The following is a 25,270-nucleotide window of genomic DNA, read 5'->3' as shown; positions in this document are numbered from 1 at the left end:
AGTTTCACCTCAATCTTCGACAACTTCATACTAACCACAGCACAACAGACAATTGCTCGCTTGGAATCGACATCGCTCGGCAGGAAACCCATCACACTTCTCGCACCGTCTAAATGGCAACACGGGTTCTCGAATCGCGCTTCGAGCGCATGTCTGTGAACGACGAGAATGATCCTGGCGATGGCATGAAATACCAGAAGTCAAAGGTACTTCATCAGCACAAATTATCAGGAACTTCTGCTAACATCTCTCAGATGACAAACGCTTCATCCACCACATCTACACAACTTTCTCAAAATGCTGGCCGAGCGAACCTACTGAAGATCGCATTGCAAAATCAAAACACCACAAGTACCATCGTTACCGTCCCTTCCCAAGCAGCTCAATGGCGAGCCTCGAATATGCAGAATGGACCAACATCACCGACACGAAAAGCTCGAGGGTCCGATGAGGTAGTCAAGGTGGAACGCAAGTCAAATCCTATCTACGAACAACCTGCTCAACCAAAACAATTCCATCTCGGCATGTTTGAAATTGGACGACCATTGGGAAAAGGAAAATTCGGCCGTGTTTACTTGGCAAGAGAACGTAGCACGGGATATGTGTGCGCGCTGAAGGTTCTACACAAAAACGAATTGCAGCAAGGGAAGGTTGAGAAGCAGGTCCGGAGAGAGATTGAAATTCAGAGCAATCTCCGACACCCTAACATCCTTCAATTGTACGGTCACTTTCACGACAGCAAAAGAGTCTTCCTGATTCTCGAGTTCGCGGGCAAAGGAGAGTTATACAAACATCTTCGGCGAGAAAACAGGTTTCCGGAATGGAAGGCAGCTGGGTATATCGCACAGATGGCCGAAGCATTGATGTATCTTCATAAAAAACATGTCATGCATCGAGATATCAAACCAGAAAATATTCTCGTCGGTATCCATGGCGAGATTAAGATTTCCGACTTCGGCTGGAGTGTACACGCTCCAAACAACAGACGGAACACGCTGTGCGGAACTCTTGATTATCTACCACCGGAAATGATCAAGCCAGGAAGTCAGGATAACTATTACAGCGAGAAAGTTGATCTTTGGAGTTTGGGTGTTTTGACATATGAATTTTTGGTTGGGGAAGCGCCGTTTGAAGACACTCCAGTAATGACCCACAGAAGGATTGCAAGAGCGGAGATGACGGTACCGAGTTTTGTCAGTCCTGAAGCAAAGGACTTAATCAAGAGGGTGAGCCATGAAGCCAGACTCTCAAATATCATTCACTGACTTCTTACAGCTACTCGTCCTTGATCCTGAAAAGCGAATACCTCTGGAGCAAGTTAAAAAGCATCCATGGATCATCAAGCATTGTGTCAAGGGAGAGCGGGCCAGCATGCGTGACTCAAAGTCAACTGGCAGCAAATCTTCAGGCGGTGGTGAACGTGATGAATGATGATTTTATGACCTGGTTAAAGGCGCTTTGGCGTGGCATAAGTATCAAAGATTGGGCGGCATGATGTTTGGAGTCGGAGATCAGTATATTCCTGTACGCCTACGCTGACCAATATAATGCTTTCAAACACTGCCTGTGGCCCATTTCCCAGAGCTTCTAATTGTTTGTACAAGAGAGTCGTGGCTCATCTATAAATTTCATCAAACGGTCGGGTATCTGAGAAGCACGAATCCCAGACCTCATTCACAACTTTCACTGCCTGTACATCATCTTTGCATGCCGGTCTTGCCATAACAGACTTCACCGCCCTCGTTCGTACACAATTCTGATGTTGCTGTGTAAGCTTCCAATTATTCCTCGTCCAAAACTCTCTCATGAATCTGCACTCTCCACTTAGACTTGACGCCCGGATCTGTATTCCCATTAGCACCATCCTCTCATACCAATTTCTAAAGGCCAACCTCAGTACAAGCCGCATGCCTCAAATCCGCCCAATCAACCTTCCACCTCAAATGATCCCACGCATGCACCATCTCATGCGCCAGGGTATCCTCCAAATGCTTCCTATCCCGCATCTCATTCGCACAAATAAGTATCCCATGATCCGGACTAAACCCTCCTCCCTGCCTCACAAATCCTCCGTCCTCCGTCCTCCGTGTCGGACACCGTCTACACCGCACATTCTTCGCATTCAGATCCCCATTCAACGCCTCAATATTCTTCCTCAGGAAGATGACCGTGGGTGAGTATTTGAAACACCAATCCCGCCACTCGTCGCAGCTCTTGCAGTCGCGCGCTTCGTTCTGGATGTATTTGTCTTCGCGGAAGTAGTGTTGCCCTATGGGCGTCATGCGCCCGGTGAGGATGTTGTAGATGTTTGTCCAGGGGGACTCGGGATCGTAGCCCGTTTGCGCGGGATCGTGGCCGTTAGCTGTGCCCGGGTTCTCCTGCTCTTGTGGTTTTACGAAGCTGTCTTGCTCTTCTCTTGCCATTACCAGTTCCTTCTTGCTCTGCTGTTCTAGGAGCATGGGCGTGTTCTCGTAGTCTTCCATTGAGGCGCGCTGTGCATCTGCAGTTTTGGGATGAAGAGAGTCGGTCAGGGATTGGCTTGAGGGAGCGGGTTTTGAGGTGCCTGACCCCATGGCTGAGAGTGGGGTGTTCACCGAGGAGCAAATTAGGAAATTCCAAGCGTAATTGAGGGGAATGTCGCTGTCAGGGCGTATATTAGGCGTGGAGCTCGAGAAGCTCTTTGAAGTGGATATTTTTGGACAATGTTGCTGACCGCCCTCTGTTTTCGGCGCTTTCTGCCAAAAAGCGGAGCGATTTCGCAGCATGAAAACAGTCATATTTCTCCCGAAATCTCTCACCGTTGCAGACCAACTCACAGAATCCATGTTAAGATATCTTCTTCATTTTCAAGAGATCGAAAAGGAGGATATAGCCCAATATGAAGGGACCTAAATCTCTCACCATTGTGATAAAGCTCGGTACGTACATCCTAGCCCAAAAATATGTCATGCAAGGCTGAGCAAAAATGCAGGTACGAGTTCGATCGTTGATGAGAAGACTCATGAGCCATTGATCGATATTTTGAGTCTTATTGTGAAGACTGCGGTGAAACTTCATAAAGATGGCCATAAGGTCATCATTGTGTCGTCTGGGGCTATTGGGGTGGGTCTGAGGAGGATGGATCTTGAGAAGAGGCCGAAATATCTTCCAAGGATACAGGTTAATGCTCTTCCGCCTCAATGGCACCTGACTGTACTTACTCGGATGGTTAGGCTCTGGCAGCAATTGGTCAATGTCGACTCATAAGTCTTTGGGATAGTTTGTTCGGCCACTTAAGACAACCCATCGCTCAGATATTGCTCACCAGAAACGACATTGCGGATGTAAGATGACCCCAAAGTATCAAGTTGAGCACATGCTAACTCGAAACCAGCGGACACAATATCTCAATGCCCAAAACACGTTTGCTGAGCTCCTCGAAATGGGCGTTATTCCAATTGTGAACGAAAACGACACCATCGCGGTCACAGAAATCAAGTTCGGTGACAACGACACATTGTCAGCCATCACCGCCGCAATGGTTCATGCCGATTATCTCTTCCTAATGACAGACGTGGACTGTTTATACGACAAGAACCCGCGGTCTCACCCAGATGCCAAAGCCATTGAGGTGGTAGAAGACATCTCCATGCTAGAAGCAGACGGTACCTCCCCTCCCCTCTCCCATTCCCAAGCAACTTATTAAGAAAAATCAGTATCAAGCGCCGGTTCTGCCCTTGGAACAGGCGGCATGTCCACCAAGATCGTCGCCGCACGCCTCGCCACCTCTGCCGGCGTAACAACAATAATAACACGCTCCTCCAACCCCGGCAACATAGCCAACATAGTCACCTACGTCCAATCCCTCAAATCGTCGCCTCAATCCATCACGCCCCAACCCTGTTCACCACCCTCAGGCAATATATCTCCCGCCATAACCTTAGTCAACGAGCCCCTCTCCCGCCCAACAGCATCTCTCAAACTCGAGCCCGTCCCAGTTGCTCCATTACACACCCGCTTCATCCCCTCTCCTCAACCGATACGAGATCGCTATTTCTGGCTCCTCCACGGCCTCGCTCCCCACGGCACAGTCTACATCGACGCCGGCGCTCACCGCGCCCTAGAAAACAAAGCAGGCCTCCTGCCGGTCGGCGTAGTAGACGTGGAAGGCACATTCGCGCAACAGGAAGCCGTGCGTCTTGTCGTTGTTGATCGGATTCCGCGGTCTGCGCTTTCCCCGAGATCTTCCACATCAACTCTTGTCAACGGTATCAACCACGGGGTCAAGTTATGGGAAGGTCCAGGAATGGAGGTAGGCAGAGCGTTGGTGAACTATAGCGCTATAGAGATCATGAGGATTAAGGGCGTGAGGAGTGGTGAGATTGAGGGGTTGCTGGGGTATGCGGAGAGTGAGTACGTGGCGCTGAGGGAGAATATTAGTTTCTTTAAGAGGGAGAGCCGGCCAGTTACGCCGAGCTTAGAGCTATTGTAGAGAGAGCTGGGTTGGTTTCTGGTGTTTGGCTGGTACAGTGGTAGTGGCGTTCTGTTTGCGGATAGAGAAAAGAAGGCACGCGGGCCCGTCGTTAGATGATAGGAAAGTAACGAATTTTCTTGCAGCCATCACCTTATTGATTCATTCGAAAACTATCTCTACAGGGGCCAACTATGCAGTTCCTACCCGTGAATGCAAAACCCTTATCCATTCATTCACCACACAACCCCAAACTCCATCCAAGAGGCAAATCAAGGCAAATGACACTCCAACGAGTGGTCAAACCGATGTTCAAACAAAGCCTAAGACGAATCTATGCAACGCCTCAGCCACTCCTTATCTCGCATCCTTCGGCGAAGAACTACTAGCAGTAACCTCCTCAAACTCCAACTCCCACTGATCCACCTCCTCAAACTTCCTCGCTGCAGCCTTCAGCTCCCGTCCAACTCTCTTCTCCAACTCCTGGCTATTCTCAGGACTCTCGTTTCCCTCATCATCGGGCAGTGGTCCCAAACTATCGTCCGGATCGACATCTTCTTCATTCTCTTTGTCGGAGGCTGCACGAGCCTGTGCGCCGTAGGTCCGTTTGGCAGCTGGCTGCTTACCTTTGGTCGCCGCCCTGGCGTTTCGAGGTCCCTTGAGAGGCGCTGGTGTTCTTCGGGGTGGGATGGTGGATCTTCGACTCCGTGCTCGTACAGCGAGATATGAGAGTTCGTCGTCTCCTGAAGCGAGACCGGAGATATCGACTTCGTCCTCTGAGGTGGGAATGTCGAATGGATCGCGGGCTTGATGTCGCCGTCTCCGGGGAAGAAGGGACTGCAGTTGAGCGGTGGAGAACGTGCTAGGAGGCGGAGCTTGTCTTTTTGGTTTTGATTTCGCTGCAGCTATTACTGGTCGGTTTGGAGAGTGAGTGAGTGGTGGTGGTGAGGAGATTGGTGAGTCTTGGGTCATTGGTGGTGGCGTTCTGCCTCTTAAAGGCCGTCTACCCCTGGACGGCGCTCGGTGTGATGGTAGAGGGGGTTCGGGGCTTGAAGGGAGAGAGCTGCTGCTTCGAGGTGGCGCCATAGTTTCGCTCAATGGTTCGGGGGCGATAGATCGGCCTTCGATGGATAGTATTAGATCTTGTTCGAGGGATCCCAGCTGGCTTCCTTCTTCGTCATTCGACATGCTGGTAGCTGGAACCGTCTCCTCTGGTTGAATTCTTCTGGGTGATGGTAAAGCCGGACTAGATCTGGAAACTTGAACAGATGAGAGCTTGCGTTTCCTAGGATTTGAAGACGAAGTGGCTGAAGAGGTCGTCGTGTTTCTAGTCTTCGAGAGATTCAAGGGCGTTGACTCATCCTCGGGATTGAAATCGCCCTCATCATCGTCATCATACTCAAGTCGCTGTGACTGAGTCTTTTGTGCCGTTCCTAGTATGCTGGTTTCTCTCGCCCTGCGCTTGAAATGTTCAAATTTCAAAGCTGAGCCGATTTGTGCTGGTGTACCTCTGTCCATCTCGAGTCCCATACTACTTGATACCATAGGTGCAACTCTCTGACCTAAAATGCTGGGTTGTCTCGGTCGACGTTTAAACTTGCTGATTGACATAATTGAGGTATTCCTCTTACCCACGCTCGCGAGGCCATTGTCCTGCGCCAGATTTGACTCGACACTGCTTGACCGCGCCCGAGTAGCTCCACCACTGAGTATGCTTGGTTGACGCGCTCGTCTTTTGAAATTTCCAATTACAAGCAAAGAGCTCTCTATCGCGGGTGTCCGCATTTCCTTCCGACCAACCTCTGCTGGACTGCTTGATCCCAGATCCAAATCTAGTCCATCTGACTCCTCACCCCGGGATTCTAAAGCCACGCGACCGGTCTCTAGTGCCTTGTGCGCTCTTTCGGGATCTCTCCCTTCTGAATTGCGCGTGCTCATTCCCATTGCGCGCCCCTCTGACCTCGAAGCGGATCCAACCTTCGTCTTGCCATTAGTTTTCTTGACGTGTCGCACACTCCTCACTGCTTGATCATCCATATCGCTGACATCATATAAATCGTTTTTCGAGTCCCTCGATACTGGGGCAGGCTCTGGCTCGACTGCGGTCTTCGTCGTCTTCGCCGGGTTTCTGACGCGGGGGGCTGGCGCAGAGGGTGCAATTTTTGTGCGCTTCGGACGTGGCATTGTTGCGAAACTTAATTGAAAGTCTCAAGTAGGTGTAAAAGTATGTCCGTCGGCGCTCCTATCGCATTCTGAACTTTGTTGGGGTGGGGTTGTAAATGGTTGTAGAAAGATCGAGACGCGTCTTGCCCACGCGACTTTTCGATGTTTTGACTGACTAAGCGAGGAGGCTACTTCTTAACTCCAACTTCACTTCATCCATTATTCTGGTAATCTGTAGAATCACGAAAATCACCCGAACCTCCTTCTCAAGCATGACGTCTCTGATCGCATCTCGACCGGGTTTGCGCAACGCAAAATGGGTGACAAGTGCAAGACATCCTGTCTCCTTCAAATGTTTCTTCTTAATTTGATCTTCGTTATCAGAGTCCCCGCCTCCGTCAGACTCAGAGCCATCAGACATCAACCCAAACCTCTGCATTTTCTTGAACCAGGTTCTGCCGTACACGGTACTAAAGTCATAACCACGCTTCGCCTGTGAGCGGGAGACGACGTTTGCGGAATTGGCGGCGAATTCGCCTTTCAGCCAGGGGCAGCCCAGCGATTTTGAGAGGGAGACGGCAATGGTTTCTTTGCCAGTCACATGAGTTCCAGAGAGAATGACTATACAATATAAAAAGACAGTGAATCTTTGCGAGTTGATTGTTCTGACATCTTGTTATGGGAAATCGTCCCAACGGATCATTGAAAGTTTTGAATATATTGTTTTGTTTGCTGAGGAGAGAAAGACGGCCGCAGAAAGTTGGTAGTGTCATGTACGATAAGGCTTCGAGTGTCGCTTGCGAGCTTCGGAATACTTTGCCCGGTCCTAACAAGGAAGTTGGAAACCTGAAACTATTATCCCAAGCAAAAGTATGTCCATTTCCATTCATCAAAATACACCCAGGTGGTTTGGTGAGAAGTAGAAGATACCAAGTTGGTTTCTTGTTCAGCAAGTTGCGAGTGAATCTCACCCTTAGTATGACTCTCTTCTCGTCATGTGAGAGAGCCTTGGAGTGAAATCGGACCAAAGAGCAAGAGAACCACAGAGAGCATCATTTGGATGCAGTATTTCAGTAGCTCACATATATCATTGAGGTCTGGTCAAGACTCGCGGTCAAATGAAGTTGCAAAAATGACAAAGAGACATAAAAATCACTCAGCTGGTGGATATCTATGCAACCAATCGCTTGCTTCCCTGAAGCTTCTGAATACCAGAGCGGAGGGGGTACCCAATATTTGCTTTATGTTTTCACTGGAGTTTTCTTCAAAAAATCTAAGATTATGTTTCTTTTTTAAGCTCAGCGTGCTATTTGCCTGTCTCTCCAATTATCCTTCTGTAGTTTCCCCGACCAGTCTCGTCGCCTTCCTGACTCCTTAGCGTGATTTTCTAAATGCATGATTCCCATCAAAAACCCTAAGCCTATTTGCCCCGTTCTCCCTCCTAGGAGGCTAGGAATCGGTATCGAGGTAATCGTTTACATCACTCGCGTCGTAATACCCAGCATCATTATTACCATCCGAGCATCATCGCTCTCAGAATCAGGCTCCAATTCCTCACGTCGATCATCATCACTCTCGGGTTCTGGCTCAAAGTCGCCATTCTTCCCGCTGTCTACCTCTTACCCGCTCTCGCTATTTTCAGAGCCGCAACCACCGCTTCGGAGGTGCAGGTAGGTCTTAGCCAACAGACCCTCTCTCACGAATATATTTATCTCAATACAAAGGATCAAAGTGATTGAGCTCGTGCACGTGATCTTAGTCATATTAGAGCCCTTTTTATCCCAGAGCGGAGACTTAGATCTGAATCGACTTGTTAGAATTAAGGCTCTTGCTAGGTTGGGTTGATTCCGAGTTCTCTATGTAGCCAAGTTAGAGGAGAAGAAGTAGAAGAGCGAAAGGGAATTCGGGTAGCGAGATATGGTTTGAAGCAGGTAACAAAAATGAGAACATATCCACGTGGAGTGTTTTCCCTAAGTTGCAGATATTCACAGACTTTGAAGCGCCAAGATCTTGAGCCTCAGGATGTGTGATAGCATTATAATATATTTCATCCTCTGTAAATCTAGCAGGATGTTGCCTCTGTTTCATGGAGATGTCCAATATTAAGCGAGTTCCTCCTTTCTACAGTTCGGAATAGTACACTAGACAATTCCCCCTTTCTAAGTGAGCAAGAGGGATGCCACATATTTGACTGCTCGTTTGTAAGACAAGATACCGATCATAGAGCTAAGAGGCCGCCGCCTAGGCTTTCCTGATTTCTGCGGTCTCCGGAGTATCTCAAGGTCCGAGTCTGACGTGCTGATCAGTTGGGCGACTTCATGTTTACACATAAATGCGTTTTACTACGGCTTTGTGGATAGTCGGACCCGGGAAGGCAGTTATGCAAGAATTGCATATCCGTGTCATGACGGCTTCATATGAACGTTAGTCGGATTACATATAGAGCGCATACACACAGCTCAATTGAACAGTCCTCGAAGATAGCAACCATCGCTTTTCCCAATGACTCGGAGGTTGTCCGGCTGCTGGCTGGAGTCAATTAGAAGTACATTTCCATCCTAGCAAAAGATGGAAATCCAATCATCTCTTTATTCACGGTTTTCCGTCAAGCGGCTACGACTGGCACCCTCAAGCGACCTACTTCTCCTCATTCGGATATGGAGTACTGGCTCCAGACTTGCTTGGTATAGCGACACAGACAAACCCACATCGCTGTCCGATTATCGTTGCAAGATGGCTGCTGAAGTGTATGGGTACTGGAAGTTGTTCGAGAAGAAAATGCTGCCCAGATTGTGATAGGTCTCGTGAATCCCTCTTCTCGGACTCGCTAGCGAGGAATACAAATTAACTGTTAGAATGATTCTTTTTTGTCGATTCTGTATGCCGGGGATAGTTCAATTTGGAAGGAGCACATGGCACCACTCGGTGCCATTGAAGCTTTTCCAAAGAGTGGCAAGCTGGCAAAGCGAGGAGAATACATCTCTGAAGACGTAAGAAATAGTGTGTTATTGAACTTTTCTCTGACTAATTTACACCTCAGGAAATGACGACGCACCGGGAGATCTTGAAAGATGAATACGGTCCTGCAATGAACTGGTACAAATGCACAATTCAAATCTCAATCTCAATCTCAAAGATGGGCAAGAGGCAAATCTAGATCCAAGTTGGAGGGGCCAGTGTTGATGGATGAGGCAATGGCGGACGCAGGCCATTGTGAATACGCTGAACCCCTGGCCGAAGCTTTGCGGAATGACTTCAGTGCCTCTGTCTGGTATCCAAAGGTATGCGACACGTCACTAGAAGAGTTTCCTTCATGGAGATCCTATAGCTGCTGCATGTCTCTTCTTCCTTCGATACCATCGACTGGATCGTGAAGTATTGAGACCGTGAAGCGCTGGCCTTGATGTGAGACGTCAGCATCAAAGTCCAAGCGGCAGACTTGGCAGACACTAAGTTTAATCTTCTGGAACTTAAATACAACGCTCTCGAGATCTTTGCTCGAACTGCAGGGGGGGGGGGGGGGGGTGCTCCAGAATTAATCTGTTCGGTGTTCAGAGAAGTCGACCACTTGAGTGTGTCAAGATTGAAGGTGGGAGGTGGCATTTCCATCCGATGTCTAGGAACAGTCGACTCGAGAGGAATGGGGAAGACTGGCGGTTACTGATTGTTGTTCTTGGCCAAGCTGCCAATGGTGGCGAGGAGAATCATGTTCTGAAGTGCTTGAGTCACTTTGTTGGAGGGAGAATAAAGTGGGGCTGTTTCCGTTGGGGGGGTTGAGGGTCTTGCCAACATACTAATGGAAGGAACGGTCACAAAACCATGAGCTGGCTACCTGGCTTAAAACATCGATGACTACAGCGCCGGATCAGATCGTGTCTGAATTTGACTTTTCGCCGGAGGGAAAAGAAGCATCATGGAAATTGAAAGGACAAAGAGCTAGGAGGGGAAAGCTAGACTACAAGTCATGGCGTTCTTGATTGTTAGCTGAGGAAGAGTAGTTACGAGTAGCTGATGAGCTGAGGGCAATTTTGGAACGACAAACAAGAAATCGAAGAAAGTTTCTTTATCTATATCTCAGTCCTTTGAACTCAAAGCAGCAATGTTTATACTATACAGATCTTCGGCAATCAGCCTCACCAATGCTATAATCACATTTTCGAAAACCATATTTGGCCCCAAATTCTTATTCCCAGTCTCTTCTCTGCACCCATCTTGGTGCGGCTCCCAGTCTTGTTCCCATCCCGCTTGTCGCATTCAGGTTCTGACTATTGGTGAACCTCAAGCAAGTGGCATTAATTTTATTTAAGAACTGGCCGAACAAATAATCAACCGAGCCCACACTGGTCGCATTCATACCAATTAAGACCCATTTGCTCCAGCTGTATCCAACCGCGGCCACTGCCGTCCCCCGGTCTTGAGCTTCCAGACATACAGCACTAGCCAACTGATATTAGACAAAACCCCTTTTTACACCAAAACTCGGGTATAACACTTTCGCAACTAACCACATTCCGACCCTTTTACAGTAAAAATGCCTGAGTACAGCTCTTAATTGGATTATTGCGCTTAATTTTATTAATTACGGTAATTCCAGGAACGTATGGTCGTAAAGTTGGGCGGCCGTAAACTGCGACGTTTTTGCCTTACCCCACTTTTACACCAAAATTCGCTTAATTTTGAGCTGAATTCCGGTCGTTGCAATACACGAGTAGACTGAAAAGGAACCTCTTATTTTCAGCTTACCTAGAATCGTGTAAAAGCTAGATTATGTACTGTGTATTTCGATTCCAATTTGTTAGATCGGTTCACGTATTGTGGGCGTTGTGATATTTCACCGCAAAGTAGGCAAATTGGCGATTTTTGGTGGGGTTTCGCGATCTGTCTAATATCAGTTGGTTGTGACTGTAGCAAAAGAACAAAACTTAGAGGTTCTACTCTAAACAACTACAGTTAATATATTTCGCAAGCCAATACTCATGTTAGTTCTAACCGCCCCCAAATCCGACAGTTGTATTTATCCTATGATCGTTGTGCACGGTAATCAGGGGCTCTAGCGAAGCCCGCTAATTTTAGCGAGCATGCGGTGGAACTCAGGGGTCGGACAAGAAGGATAGCGTAGATAGCTCGGCAGCAAAGTGGGGGTCCTTTAATTCAACTACCGCGTCAAGTCTATGCTCACATCATCGTCATCGAGCAAAAGCTCTGTCTTGGCTGTATTTGAACTTCCATCTTTCGTGAGATCAAGTGGGTTGAGCCTTTCGATATGAGCTCGCTCCTGTTCCCAACTACACCCGAGAAGGAGTTCAACATATGTCTAGTGGGGAGTGGCGGTGTGGGAACAATAGCGGCGCTAGTACTCGAGAAATCTGGCAGAGCGAGGGTCACGGCGGTCTTGAGATCGAAGTTTGATATTGTGAATGAGCAGGGCTGGGATATTGAAAGTGTTGACCATGGACGGTTGAAAAATTGGAAGCCAAGTCGAGGTGAGCCGGAAGCGTCCAAACTCAGAAGCAACGAACAAAATCAAGGATATTTAATGATTGCTCAACAACTCTAGTCGTGCCTGCTATTCAAGACGCCGTCTTCGGCCCCCCTCAATCTTCTAAACTTGGCTCGTTTGCGCTTCCAACTGGTGCATCGACTCCGTATGAGCCCGCCAAGGAAAGGTACGACTACCTCGTCATATGCACGAAACAACTCCCTGAGAAGTACGACATCGCAACAGCGGTTGCACCGCTCGTCACTTCCGACTTGACATCCATTGTCCTCATCCAAAACGGGCTCAACATCCACCTCCCATTCATTGCAGCCTTTTCAACCAACGTTACCATGTCCGCAGTGTCTATGATCGGCTCCTTCACAGAAGGAACAAACAAAATCAAACATATTGGTCCGGACATGCTTCAAATCGGGCCTCACTACCACGCCGGTGTTAAAGACTCCATCTCACTAGAACGAACTCAAACTTTCATCGACTTATATTGCGCAGGCGGAGCAAAAGAATGCATCCTCGCCCCCGACATGCCAAAAGCCCGATACGAGAAAATCCTCTGGAACGGGGCCTATAACACAGTTTGTGCACTGATGGAGATGAATGTTGGAGAACTGCAAAGATCTGGGGCCAGGGAGAATTTGCTCATGCCGATTATGTGGGAGATTGTGGCTGTTGCAAAAGCTGACGGGATTGAGATTGGCAAGGAGGTTGTGCAGCACATGGCGTATCGGAGTCCTGAATCTTCGACGTATCGTCCTAGTATGCTGTTGGATAGGGAGGAGGAGCGGCCGATGGAGTTTGAGGTTATCCTTGGCGATCCAATTAGGGTAGCGAGGGAATTGGGAGTGGAGGTGCCTGTCATGACGACTATTTATGAGCTGTTGAAACTGGTGAATTGGACGGTTGAATATGGAGCTCCAAGGGACAAATTGAGGAATGGACTGCGGAGTGAAAATTGAGACTTGCTTTATAAAGAATGCGAGGAGTTTCAACAGTTTCCAGAGTGAAAATTACCTCATTCGAGAAAGGATCAACACAGTACAATGTCTTGCGCAACGAAGTTACCAGCTACCAGGCCATGGATCGCCTTGCCTTCATATGGCCATGTACCTAGCACGCTCTCACAGCCTGATAGAAAATCACCTTTTGACCTCAAAACCATCAGAATTCTTGAGCCAGAGATGATCCAAATTTGATCCTGTGAAGGTAGAACGTTTGGGCCAAGTCCTTTGCTACCATTCTCAGTCTCAGAGAAGGTGCGATTCCACGCCCAGTACTGAACAAGGACTTGGTAGGGACGGAGATCGTCATCCTAATTGTCTTCGCTATCATCAGGGTAGGGAATAGTGTGACCTCAGTCCAGTGCCACCGCAGTGCCACCGCAGTAGTGCGGTATAATATAGCTATAGTCTAGTTTAGTGCAGATATACTGCACCGCGGTGGGTGCAGTATAACTGCGGTTACACTGCAGTGCAACCGCAGTTTAAGGGGCAGTCTCGCTTAAAATTACCTAAGGACGTCAAGTAACTTATAGTAAATAGAAAATAGCCAAACCTTAACATAATTAAATAACTCTTTTATTATTAGAAAGAATTAATCTAGAGCTTTAAAATAGATTAAAAAATTTGATTTTAGATATAGTAGTTATAGAAATATATCTAAATACTTAATCGGAAATTCTTGAAGCTATTTACCGAATTCTCGCTCCGGTACTAGAAGAGAATTTTTCTCTAATTTAAGCCTCTCTTAAATCTCTCTTAATTAAAATACTTTCCATTAATTAACTATTATATAACTATATCTCTAAAGGCTTAATTAATACTTTCTTTTAGAAAAACTACTTAGTTAAACTCTTCTAATAAAAGAAATTCCTCTATAATTAATCTAGAAGCTTCCGAAATTAATAATCAAGCCTCTATAAATTTGACTTTAGCTTTTTCCGAAATCTCGAATATCTCTTCCAAAACCTTTAAATTTCTCTAAAAGCCTCTAAATAAAAAGACTTTATATATCTTCTAGATATTTAAATAAATAAGAAATACAAATAATATATAGTATATATTTTATAATATAGCTAGTAAAAAAAAGTAGTATTATTAATTTTACTTATAAAATTACTAAATTAGTAGTAGAACTAGTATTATTAGAGCCTATTTAAATATATATAATATTGAAAAGAAATCCTCTATAAATATTAAAACAAAAAATATATAAATTATAATTAAAGAAGCTATTAAATTAGTAACTTAGAATTCTCAGAAATATAGAAAACTCAATAATTCGAATAGTAGTAAAATATCTCTTAATAGAGATATTTTTAAGATTCTATATATTAAGTTTATAGTAGCTTATAATATATTATTATATTTAGTAAAATGTCCGAAATTCAGAGTTTTATTTTTATACTTTAATTCTAATATTAATTAATAGCTTCTAATAATATATAAGACAGTTCGAACCTGAATTTTATACTAATTTGAGATTAAGAAAAGAAAGATTAAAATATATCTTTAGTATAATAGCTAGTATTATATAGTTAATACGGACGTGGTTTTAGCTAAAAGGGTTGGTTTTAGCTAAGGTTTCAAGCTATAGTTCAAACCAAGCTCGCTTCCAAAGCTCGGCGTTTCAGTAGTCTTGGCTATACCTACTTATCTACTACCACATCTCATTCCTGTCCTCCTTAGCTTTAAATTCTTAAAATATTAGAATCATTAATCTTTGAGCCTCGTTCTACTGCTCTATTCTTGCCATTACATTATTTAAAGCTTCTATATTCTCGGTAGCGGATATCAGTATTACAAAGCCTGCAACCTTCTGTCTATCTGTTATCGTCTGTCTGTCTGTCTGATTAGTAGAGTACAGTTTCTAATACCCTCTGTCTATCTGGCTTGGTAGAGTATTATACCGTTCCCAAGCACCTATTCTGTCTGTCTGGCCCACTGGAGGGCACCCCCATTTTTATGATTTTTTAGTACTAACTTTACCGATATTTCCTTAAGAATAGACAGCTTCCAAACGCAAGTTCAATGCAAGTTCGATAGCCTACGAGCTGAAATCGCCACTCTGAGAGTAGCTCTTATAAAGATCCAAGTATCCCGGCCCTGTTCAAAGCTCTCTAATTCTGAGAAGTTCGCTGGAAGTACTTATAAATTCGATATCTAGCTTCTGTTAATCGAAGCAAAGCTAGCTGTCGATAGTATAGCAATTAGAGACGCTATAGCTTAATTCTACTATATCTACCTGAATCTTGATTCGTTCGTCTAGTCTATAATTTTGCTATAGCTCTTTTATACAAAGTATACTTAGTTATAGAACTACTAAATGATCCTGAATCAGCTTTTACGGATATACGATAATCCAAACAAGTAATCGGAAGCTAAAGACAAGCTCTATACCCTCTGCTAAAGCAATAATTCTCTTTCTGCCTATATTACCAAATTTGAATATATTTTATATAAAGCAAATAGCTAAGGCTAGCTAGATATTAATAAAATCTCTAGCTTTCACAATAGCCTTAATTCAGTAATTCGTTCTCATCTGGTCTAATAGCTTGTTTTATTCCGGGTTTATACTAATTTCCTATATACGGTTCAGTAGCTCTCGTTAAAAATAGCCGCCCTGCTATACTAGACTATTTTCAAAATTGCTAGCAATTCTATAGACATTAGTAAACTAATAATTAGTACCCTTATATCCATACCGGTCTGTTAAGACTATCAGAAATCTGGATAGTACTTTAGATGCAGTTCCTATAGCTACTAGATAAAGAACTATATCTGGCTACCTAAAGGCACTTCCTCTAGTTCTAGTTCTAGCGAACGGGTTATAATTGCTATAGTAAATAATAATTACTCTAGTATAGAGAGTAATAATAATTCTGGAGAGGGTTACGAGCTTCTACCGAAACTAGACTAGACAAAGCTAATTACTAGGAAATAGAGTTCTTTTCTTTTCTTTTATTATTTTTACTATACTTGTTTTAGCTTTCCCTTTATTTATTAGTACTCGGGACAAGCTTTCTAAAGGGGGGGGGGGGGGGGGGGGGGTAATATAATAGCTAGTATTATATAGTTAATATAAATATAGTTTTAGTTAAAAGGGTTAGTTTTAGCTAAGGTTCTAAGCTATAGTTCAAACCAAGCTCGCTTCTAAAGCTCGGCGTTTTAGTAGTCTTAGCTATATCTACTTATCTACTGCCACACCTCACTTCTATTCTCCTTAGCTTTAAATTCTTAAGATATTGGAATTATTAATCTTTAAGCCTTATTTTACTACTTTATTTCTGCTATTATATTTAGAACTCTAAAACTAAGATTTATTTATCTCTTAATATTTGAATTTTATCTAGTAATAAGCTAATCTTTAGTATTATTACTTATTATATATCTAATACTGGAATACTAGAACGAGTTATATTTACTATAAAGGAAATAGAAAGTAATTATAGTAAATTAAACTTTATACCGGTTTTTCTAAATATAATTAGAAATTAAAAAATTTAAAGCTGAAATATATTATAATAAATAATATAAGTAATAATAATATAATAATACTAGTATTTTTAACTAGTAAATATTTTATATAGTAATTTTATAAGTCTTAGCTAATTTAGATAGAATTACTTTATAAGTATAATATAATTTATAACTTTATTATCTATAGAATTTAATATTAAAGTTATATAATTAATCTATCTATTAATTTCTTTACTTATATTATAGATAAGAAGAATTTGGAAGAGAAAAAAAAGCTTAGAAAGCTTAAGTAAACTCTTAAAAAGATTAATTAATAGAGGAAGTTTGAACTAATTAGTAAACTATATAATATTATTATTAATATTTAAAATAATATCTAAAAGATATAGAAATTTATAGTATTAAATAAATAAAATCGCCCGGTATAAAATAATAAAATATAGTAAAATTCTATAATATATATAATTAAGAAAGCTATTATTTTTCTAATTTATAAAGCTATTAAACTATATATTAAATACTATTAATTAGACAGAATTAGAGAAGATAAGCTTTTAAAAAAGAATTAAGCTATTCTATATAATATTTATAAGTTTTTAAATTAACTTACTCAAACTATATTTATATTAGAGGTTTCTATATTTATACTAGATAATATTTTATTCTCGAGCTTTTTAAGTAAAGTAAGACTTAATATAAAAAGAATAAAATAATAATATTAATATATAATTCTGGATAGATAAAAATAGAGAAGTATTATAATATAACTAAAAAGAGTCTTATTTATATTACTACTATTATTTTGAATTCTAATTTAAAATAAAAATATATAAAAACTAATTGAAATTATATATAAGTTCTAAAGGTATAAACTATAATAGAAGATCTTTAGAAAAAGTATAAACCCGATTTCTACTAATCTTAATTAACTACTATACTATTAACTAAAGCTTCTATTTAGAATGCCTTTAGTTAGTAAAAGAAATATTACTAAGGTATACTAAATCTTGAGAACAAATATAAGAGATATTATATAGCTAAGTATATATATAATATTAATTTAAAAGTATAATAGTTAGAAAAGATTTAGTAAACTAGCTATTCTAATCTTAGCTATATAGTATTAGATATTTTAAGTATTCCTACTATATTAGCTAATCCTAAATATCTGTTTTCTAGTACTAAGTTACTAATTTCGGATCTATAAAATAAGCTCGGTATAGATATTATTAAAGTCTTTAAGTACTTGAAATTATAATATAAGATTAAAAGGTAGAAGGCTAAATTAGAGTAGTTAGAGAAAATTATTGGTATTAAAGCTAGTATAAGCGGATAAAGTTATGTAAAACTAGTAAACTGCGGGTTAAACCGCGGTTTGGAGGATATAATTATAGTTTAGTTTAGTAGAGAGATACCTCAGTTTAGTGTATTTAAATCGTACCGCAGTTTGATAAAAAAAATCTGCACCGCAGTCTGAAACCGCGGTTTGCACTATGCCCTACCCTGGCTATCATGGTCTAAATAATCTCACGATTGCTTGCCAGAAAGTTTTGCGTGTACGCATCAAAGTCGCCTCGCTCGAATTGCCATCTAAGAGCCATAGTTCGAGAGAATGCTGTTTGAAGTCCTTGCCAGTGCAATAGACAGGTTTGACTTCGCTCCAACTATGTTTTCGGCCCGCAGGTTAAATTAATGGTTCTCCCTCTTCGGCATCTTGTCTGTAGTAGTCAAAGTAAGTGTTGTCCAAATCATCGCTGAAAGCCACCACGATGGCAATCTGGCAGCCTCGGACATGAAGTTTGTTTCCCAAAATCTCACAGTTGGGAGCATAAGTATCACGCATTTCACTAGCGTCATAACATTCGGGGACCAGAGGTATCATCCGCCGGAACTCCCAACGTGGAACCCAAGAAGGCCAGTCGCCAAGGATTGCTGGAGGATGGAAGATTTGTGCTAGAAAGGATAGGGCCTCTGCTTTCAGCATCTGTCTGACTGCCTCCATGAAGAGATCTGTGACAGGTTTTGTATAATCCTATGTTGTCCAGCCAGCTCTCCTGCCTCCGTCCAAGTCAAGAGTCGAGTAGATTTTATCCCACGGATCTGTACATTCGAAGTTCGAAGTTGGCGCAAGAACTATTCTCAAGGCCATATTTGAAAGATCACTGTCTCGCATGATGAGAGCATGCCCCATCCCAGCCACATTTCGTATGAGCCAAGTAACTTCAACCTTGTCAGGATCATAAGATGCCCAATACGCAGCAAGAGCGATCAAGGTAAAGTCAATCTCACTGTAGCCGCCGAGAGCGGCTGCCTCTTTGCTGATGTTCACTTCCTGAAGATACCAGCTCCGGGTAGAATACGCATAGTCATAGAAATCGAAGAGTTTTGTCCATTTGGAATGGTCGATCGGGGGAAGCTTGTCGACACCGAACTCCTTCAACCTACTGGATGAGTCAAGATCACGGATATGTAAGCGATTGAATTTTCTTGGCAGTAGAGCTCCCTAATCTCTTCATAAGTGTAAATGCAGCTGTGTTTTCGTCGCCATCGGTACCAAGCCAGACATGACTTCGAGTCGCCTTGGCATAGATCATGCTCATAATGCTGACTTGTTGACTTCGTTCCTCCAAGTCCTCCTGATTGATACAAGCAGCGTCTGCCCAAAGCACCCTCGTTCCTATCTCTGGACGAAGATGCTGGAGAGCAGCCTTCAGGTTCGGGGTTACTTTCAAGCTACTCGCTTCGCATGTGATGCTGATTTTGACGTTTGGGTCACGTAGGAGATGGCTTCGTATGAAGGCACCGATTCGAGCTCGACCATTTGTAGTTTCGGAACCACATCTCCTGAATCGGATGAATGAAGTTTCATCAATCGGACGGTATGCCTCGTCGGAAGTGCGGTGTACTGATATGCTTCATCCGAAGAATCTATGGATGAATCGTCCTTGCCTTTGGAAGAGAATTTGGATGGTTGTGTCATCATCGTTGCAGCATCGTTGGAGGTGGCGATTGTTCTAGCCAGTTGTCATGGGAGGAGAGAAGAGAAATTGCGGTTTGGGGGAGGTTGGAGATTGGGCGTGCTGGAATATACGCACCACTTCAGTAAAAGAGAGATATTGGTCACGTGTGGCCTCGGCCAGCCCCAAACTGTTGAGAATTCAAAGCAAACGTCACGTGCAATGCTTCTCAGACGACTGTCCATTTTGCAGTAATCTAAGGCCTATACTTATACATGTCCAAATGGCCCCTATTACCACTGAAAACCCATGTTTAGCTGAATGCCCTGCATAGCTAAACACCCTTGCACAGCTGAATGCCCCTGCATAGCTGAATGCCCCTGCATAGCTGAATTGCCACTGGTAGCCTTAGGCACCAATTTCCAACACAAACTTCATGAGAATCTCTTCCTCATCTGCAAGCATCCATTCAACACTCTATCGCGGAAATCCGCTTCAATGCTGAGCCCGAATAGCAAATGCGCAGCGAGAATCAAACATAGCATAAATGCCTGCTCGAAACTCGAAGTCGCAAGCAGCATTCCACCATCGTCTTCTTTCGTCTCCACGCTCAATCAGACTTCTAGCACTCCTGCCATCACTGGAATTCCACGCTCCCTTAGAGACTACCCTAACAGAGGCCAGCCTAGGCGATGTCTCGGAGACTGAAAATAGCTATGAAGCACTCTCGTACGTTTGGGGCTCACGATTCGGTACAGAGCCAATTCAATGTGATGGTAAACCACTCTTGGTAACCCCAAATTGCGAGTCTGCGCTTCGGCATTTACGACTGAAAGATAAGACTCGTATTTTATGGGTTGATGCAATTTGTATAGATCAAGGGAATGGCGAATCAAGCGTCAATGAGCGAAATGTACAGGTTGCGCTCATGGGAGAAATCTACAAGAAGGGTACCCGTACGCTATGTTGGTTCGGTCCAGGCAATGGTTTTACAGATGAATTGATGGCACAAGTCAATCGAATTGGTACATGTCCATCACAGCGAGGATTAAAGAAGCTCTTACAATTCGACGGTATGTGTAAGCACGGAGTGATACAGCAGTGACTTACACGGCCACAGAAAAGCTCCGCGAAGAAGGGCGACTAGATTCTGACTCTTCGACTTTAAATTACATATTCTGTCACCCCTGGAATTCCCGGATCTGGACAGTACAAGAGGCAGCGTATTCCAAGGAATGCCAAGTTGTATGTGGAAACTCCACTATTCCATGGGATGTGTATTCCGCAGCAGCACACTTCCTTGTGTTTGAAGAGTTAATCGACCAACTTGATCCGCAGGCACACAAGAACTATGTCTGCATTGACGTCCGAAACACTATACGAGATTATCTGCGCAAAGCACCGTCCTCCAATATTACCCTCCGCACGGAGGATGAGGGAGATGAACGAGACCGAAGAGTGGTCTTTCTTTCCTCCTGTCTCTCGGACGTCAACCAACTCCAAGCAACGGAGCCAAGAGATAAAATCTATGGAATACACGCATTGTATACAGACCTAGGCATCCCCCTACCGGCAGTAAATTATGGAAAGTCGCTCTCTCGCGTCTATGAAGAAACTGCTGTCGCCATGATTACGTGGTCTGGTACGCTCAAAGTTCTCGGTGACGCATGTCACAACCATCGCAATACTGCTTTCCCAAGTTGGGTACCGGACTGGTCTGATGGAAACATGAAAATATTTACACCCTCGGGCGACGCCACCGGGGGTTCTAAAATCACTAAACCGTCGAGAACCCTTAATCCACGGCCTGGAGAACTTCACGTCCAGGGTAAAGTTATCGGAACAGTAACTGATTGGATGAACAAATTCGCTACTGCGGTCTTTCCGACGCGACTAGAGCAATGCGAGCTGCCCATTTTGACCGACAAACTCGATCAGCTCGTTGAAGACGTTGAGATACTGCGACTTTGGATTGAGAAAACGAGGTTCTTTCGCCAGTTACACAGCCTGTTGCAAGCCGATTCAGGTATCTGTCAAGAAGATCCTGAAGACAGTCTCCTTGATCTTTTGAATCAAGACAGCTATTCTGAACCGGACGAGACTTTTATAATCTGGCTCGAAATCCTGAAGTATCCAGAGACAAAATACGACCTCAGTCTTGGAGAAGCCCTTGTAGAGAAATGGAGAACAGCCGATGAGTCCAATGCAGCACGCTGGACCCCAGAGCTGACAAACTGTGCGGTCATCATGGCTGCTCTGCTCTCTAATTCAGTTCGACAAAATGGTTGCGTTTCTAGTCCCACTTTGGGGATTCTTGATTTGATGAACCAGTACTCCGCAAACTTGGCCGATAAGACATTAATGTTGGCGTATATCAATTCGCTTGGCAAAACAGCACCCGGAACAAGCTTTCATTCTGTTGTAGCAGAGGATTCTATAGTCTTACTTCAGGGAGCTGAGTGGCCGGTCGTCTTGAGGCAGACAGGCACGAAGTGGCGGTTCATCGGGCCAGCTTTTGTGACTGGAATCCTGGATGGCGAAGCGTGGTCCGATGAAAGTGGGCAAGTGCATGGTATGAGTACGTTTGTTTTGGTCTGAATCTTTCCAACAGTTCAGGCGGCTGGTCAGTAATGCCTTGTGGCGCATGATGCAATCTTCAGAGGAAAGTATGAATCATAGAGGGGTAGAACGTAATAGTTGTTTGAGAACTAGTAACAGATTTTCTGGCTCGCAATCAAGCACTGGGAAGTAAGGACTTTGCCAAAGTACAGTCTAGATAATACTGCTAGCAGGAGAAGAGAAGGGGGATACGAACTTATTGGTCACATGACGATCGGTTCTCCGGGTTGAAACTTTTCAAACAACGAACCAAACACCCGATATGCTTTGAAAGATTATAAACACTCTCCCATTTATGCAAGAATGTCGTTGCAGGCATTCCTAACTACCTCCGTCCTCCTTTATGTACAATCGTCATTGATCGAAGCTTTATACGAAGATCACGGCATAAAGTGACGGGATTACAGGGTATTTGGACCTTTGGTACCCCCCAGGTCACGATTTAGGGAGCTGAGCCCGCTGTTAGCCCTATGACTTCAGGCCACACGGTATGAGATATTCACAAGGTATAAGAAGATCTTTAGGGGCAAATATCGCCGCTGGCGGAGCAACGATAGCGCTTGGCTGCTAAATAGGTAGATACTATAGGGCTCTTTAGCGAGGTACCCCTTGTAAGTATAGTGGAGAAACCGTAAAAAGTGTGACACCCCTTGGCCCCGTCTTATAGCGTGTTTATATGCAATGGCCTAGAATTATAGGGCAATTTAGTGACCGAGTGCGCTAGAAACAGGCACTGAAATGCCGTTAAAGCCCAAGTGCCCCGAATTCCCGTCACTTTATGCCGTGGTCTTCGTAATCATGCCGCTCTTTCAGAACACAGATCTCTTCAAGGATACAAGGAGAAACTTCTAAGTGGCGCTCTCGAACATCACCCGCTGATGCGGCTTCCAGTTTATTTGAACGAGCCAACAAGATCTTCACCGCGTCGTGACATATAACGTATTGACTTCTGGGATCTTATAGTATGCATTAGCACGTCCCAGAGTTGGGATCGCGAAGTTTGCCGGCGGACGTTGGGGGACACTCGGGACCGAGAGTGTGGGCCCCCTCAGCTTCCTTGAGTCCATTGTTCGATATAAGTAGTTGATGTTCAAGCACCCTAAAATAATCTCATTCAAACCTGTCAGGGTATGAACAATTCCATAAGTCTCTTCCACAAAACTCTGTCACACCGAAGCTTCAACTCAAGAAAAATGCACACCGCCCTCCTCACTAAGTGGGTTGAAACTCCCAAATACGTCGAAGTCGACACCCCGCAAGTTTCTCAGATGATTCCAGTCCCGCCCAAGTCAAGATGGTAGCCTAGGGCCTCCATCAAATTGCGAAGTCTCGAGCTGGAGGCACCCATTACTCCACAAAGACCCTCCCACGCATTCGAGCCAGTAGCTGAACCATAGTATCGCTTAAGTTGAACCATATTATTAATTAGCGAGAATATCCCTTTATTTTCCATAATATGGATCAACTTTCCTCACCAAAAACCACACTGTACTCACTATCTTTAATGATATATAGACACCAGTCCTCGTTCACACCCTGCTTCCAACCCCGACCTCCTCCCAACGGCCCGCCAGGCATACTCCCAGCATACTCCCAGCATATGCTTAACTTTTACTACTAAGAAAAACATAAGTAAGTAGAATACATCTTGCTTTACTATTACTATTACTCTAGTATATGCTCGGTATATGGAACCTATATACTTAGTATATACTTTGTCTTTATTACTAAGAAGTATATAAGTTAGAATATATCTTGCTTTACTAATACTATTACTCTAGCATATACTCGGTATATGGAACCCATATACTAAGCATATGCTAACCCTAACCCGTAGGGCCTTTACGCTTTAATATATCCCAATGCGGGGGGCTCTCACCGACCCCCAAACCCCCGGACTAATGCGGACCCTAACCACTCTAGCCCCTAACCCTAAGCCCCCTCGCAAGCTCGGGACTAACCCGATCCTTTCTAGCCCGTATATACTTTATAAGCAGAGTATAAGGAGAGCATATCGGAATATATACTACAAATATGAGTGTCACAAAACCTATTCATTTGCTCGGCTAGCTGTCTCGCTTCCTTAAGCGATACTATGGATCACCTAAATAAACGAGCATATGCAGAGTTTGATAATATGGTTCAACTAAAACCCCCACACATTCTTGGTTTTGACGGCGGAGCAACATTCTCACTTCTCAGATGGCAAATAAGTCTACTTCAACACGATTGCAAAAGGGGGCTCCACGTGCGAAGTTATCGATGTCCCGAAGAAAGATACGACGCCATTTCCAGAAGTTTTGGATCCAGTTCAAGCAGCAGCTCTTCTGAACCTCGCCGTGTCCAGTTGGATGGCCATGCGAATTCGCACATTCAATCTTCCAAAGAACTTCACCGTGCTGATTACGGGCGCTACCACCACGTCAAGCACAATTGTCGTCCCACTCATCAGATCTCTTGGTGTGCCAAAAATCATTGGAATAGCTCGAAACATCGCTGCTCTCGAAGCCCAGGGCTTGACGAGACGATTCAGTTGAAGGACCCTGTTGAGAAAACAGATTTCTCGAAGTTGGGGGACGTGAACTGCCTTTGGGGATCGCCGAATGTCTATATATTCAACCAATTCGCGTCCAAGGTCGTCGTTCAATACCTGCAAGTGGGTCGGTCCATGACCGGTTTAGAGGCGAACTTGGCATCTGCAAATCTGAGGTCGAAAAAAATCACGATTCGAGGGGCAGGGCCTGAATCTTGGACATTTCCTCAATTGTATGGAGAGTACGGAATATGTTGAATGCCCTCAAAAGTGTGAGCAAGCAGGAGGTCAGGGTCGTGAAGCTGGCAGATATTGAGAAGGTGTGGAATGAGAAAGGAGGACAAGAATGGGGCTTATGCCACGATTAAGCGAGACTGGCGTCCAGTAGGCGGCGGCAGAAAATTAATCCAGATGCTTATTAGAGCCAATTATACAGAAATACTTTGATTGAAAAATTCTTTCTTATTAGTAAGAACGGTGCGTGCTACGGTAGTCTGAGGCAGCGCATTAGAACATGAACCATTGGGAAGGATTCCGGCGGCTGGCACTAGGGGTTAGGCTGCTTCCTCCGTGAAC

At 44.1% G+C, this 25,270-nt stretch overlaps 8 protein-coding genes across 8 annotated transcripts; 5 read left to right on the top strand and 3 right to left on the bottom strand.

Annotated features, from left to right (window-relative positions):
• Positions 1 to 113: 113 nt before the first annotated feature.
• On the top strand, positions 114 to 1,431 carry K444DRAFT_537950 (Pkinase-domain-containing protein; the record flags this gene model as incomplete). Its single annotated transcript, XM_024875507.1, has 3 exons — positions 114 to 206; positions 255 to 1,226; positions 1,276 to 1,431. 3 exons carry the CDS (start codon positions 114 to 116, stop codon positions 1,429 to 1,431), a joined length of 1,221 nt encoding a protein of 406 aa, XP_024731938.1.
• A 118-nt stretch (positions 1,432 to 1,549) lies between these two features.
• Positions 1,550 to 2,423, bottom strand: K444DRAFT_596850 (mitochondrial inner membrane protease atp23; the record flags this gene model as incomplete). The annotated part of the gene is made up of 2 exons (XM_024878457.1): positions 1,550 to 1,843; positions 1,893 to 2,423. 2 exons carry the CDS (start codon positions 2,421 to 2,423, stop codon positions 1,616 to 1,618), a joined length of 759 nt encoding a protein of 252 aa, XP_024731937.1. The 3' UTR covers positions 1,550 to 1,615.
• Positions 2,424 to 2,878: 455 nt separating this feature from the next.
• K444DRAFT_538592 (glutamate 5-kinase) lies at positions 2,879 to 4,471 on the top strand (the record flags this gene model as incomplete). The annotated part of the gene is made up of 5 exons (XM_024875553.1): positions 2,879 to 2,918; positions 2,972 to 3,159; positions 3,213 to 3,323; positions 3,374 to 3,644; positions 3,696 to 4,471. 5 exons carry the CDS (start codon positions 2,879 to 2,881, stop codon positions 4,469 to 4,471), a joined length of 1,386 nt encoding a protein of 461 aa, XP_024731936.1.
• Positions 4,472 to 4,807: 336 nt separating this feature from the next.
• K444DRAFT_666941 (uncharacterized protein) lies at positions 4,808 to 7,669 on the bottom strand (the record flags this gene model as incomplete). Its single annotated transcript, XM_024887244.1, has 3 exons — positions 4,808 to 6,644; positions 6,790 to 7,234; positions 7,639 to 7,669. The coding sequence occupies 3 exons, from the start codon at positions 7,667 to 7,669 to the stop codon at positions 4,808 to 4,810; spliced, it is 2,313 nt and encodes a 770-aa protein (XP_024731935.1).
• Positions 7,670 to 11,876: 4,207 nt separating this feature from the next.
• On the top strand, positions 11,877 to 13,182 carry K444DRAFT_666940 (2-dehydropantoate 2-reductase; the record flags this gene model as incomplete). Its single annotated transcript, XM_024887243.1, has 2 exons — positions 11,877 to 12,096; positions 12,171 to 13,182. 2 exons carry the CDS (start codon positions 11,877 to 11,879, stop codon positions 13,064 to 13,066), a joined length of 1,116 nt encoding a protein of 371 aa, XP_024731934.1. The 3' UTR covers positions 13,067 to 13,182.
• A 5,811-nt stretch (positions 13,183 to 18,993) lies between these two features.
• K444DRAFT_617464 (uncharacterized protein) lies at positions 18,994 to 19,653 on the bottom strand. The gene has a single exon (XM_024881134.1). It carries the CDS (start codon positions 19,566 to 19,568, stop codon positions 19,314 to 19,316), a length of 255 nt encoding a protein of 84 aa, XP_024731933.1. The 5' UTR covers positions 19,569 to 19,653; the 3' UTR covers positions 18,994 to 19,313.
• Positions 19,654 to 20,000: 347 nt separating this feature from the next.
• On the top strand, positions 20,001 to 22,418 carry K444DRAFT_568954 (uncharacterized protein). Its single transcript, XM_024877219.1, has 2 exons — positions 20,001 to 20,615; positions 20,663 to 22,418. The coding sequence occupies exons 1-2, from the start codon at positions 20,090 to 20,092 to the stop codon at positions 22,138 to 22,140; spliced, it is 2,004 nt and encodes a 667-aa protein (XP_024731932.1). The 5' UTR covers positions 20,001 to 20,089; the 3' UTR covers positions 22,141 to 22,418.
• A 936-nt stretch (positions 22,419 to 23,354) lies between these two features.
• Positions 23,355 to 25,062, top strand: K444DRAFT_645858 (uncharacterized protein; the record flags this gene model as incomplete). The annotated part of the gene is made up of 5 exons (XM_024885136.1): positions 23,355 to 23,420; positions 23,468 to 23,543; positions 24,400 to 24,621; positions 24,675 to 24,927; positions 24,966 to 25,062. The coding sequence occupies 5 exons, from the start codon at positions 23,355 to 23,357 to the stop codon at positions 25,060 to 25,062; spliced, it is 714 nt and encodes a 237-aa protein (XP_024731931.1).
• Positions 25,063 to 25,270: the final 208 nt, after the last annotated feature.

This window comes from Hyaloscypha bicolor (assembly GCF_002865645.1).
Source record: "Hyaloscypha bicolor E unplaced genomic scaffold K444scaffold_126, whole genome shotgun sequence".
NCBI classification, from domain to species: Eukaryota; Fungi; Ascomycota; class Leotiomycetes; order Helotiales; family Hyaloscyphaceae; genus Hyaloscypha; species Hyaloscypha bicolor.
The sequence above is the reverse complement of the archived record's forward strand: the minus strand, read 5'-3'. Positions and strand labels throughout refer to the sequence as shown.

Bases quoted from the DNA above. Each gene is read 5' to 3' on its own strand.
- K444DRAFT_568954 (XM_024877219.1), top strand. From the start codon at position 20,090: ATGCCTGCTCGAAACTCGAAGTCGCAAGCAGCATTCCACCATCGTCTT. The intron at 20,616-20,662 runs GTATGTGTAAGC...ACACGGCCACAG, and splicing joins GAAGCTCTTACAATTCGACG to AAAAGCTCCGCGAAGAAGGG.
- K444DRAFT_617464 (XM_024881134.1), bottom strand. From the start codon at position 19,568: ATGATGACACAACCATCCAAATTCTCTTCCAAAGGCAAGGACGATTCA.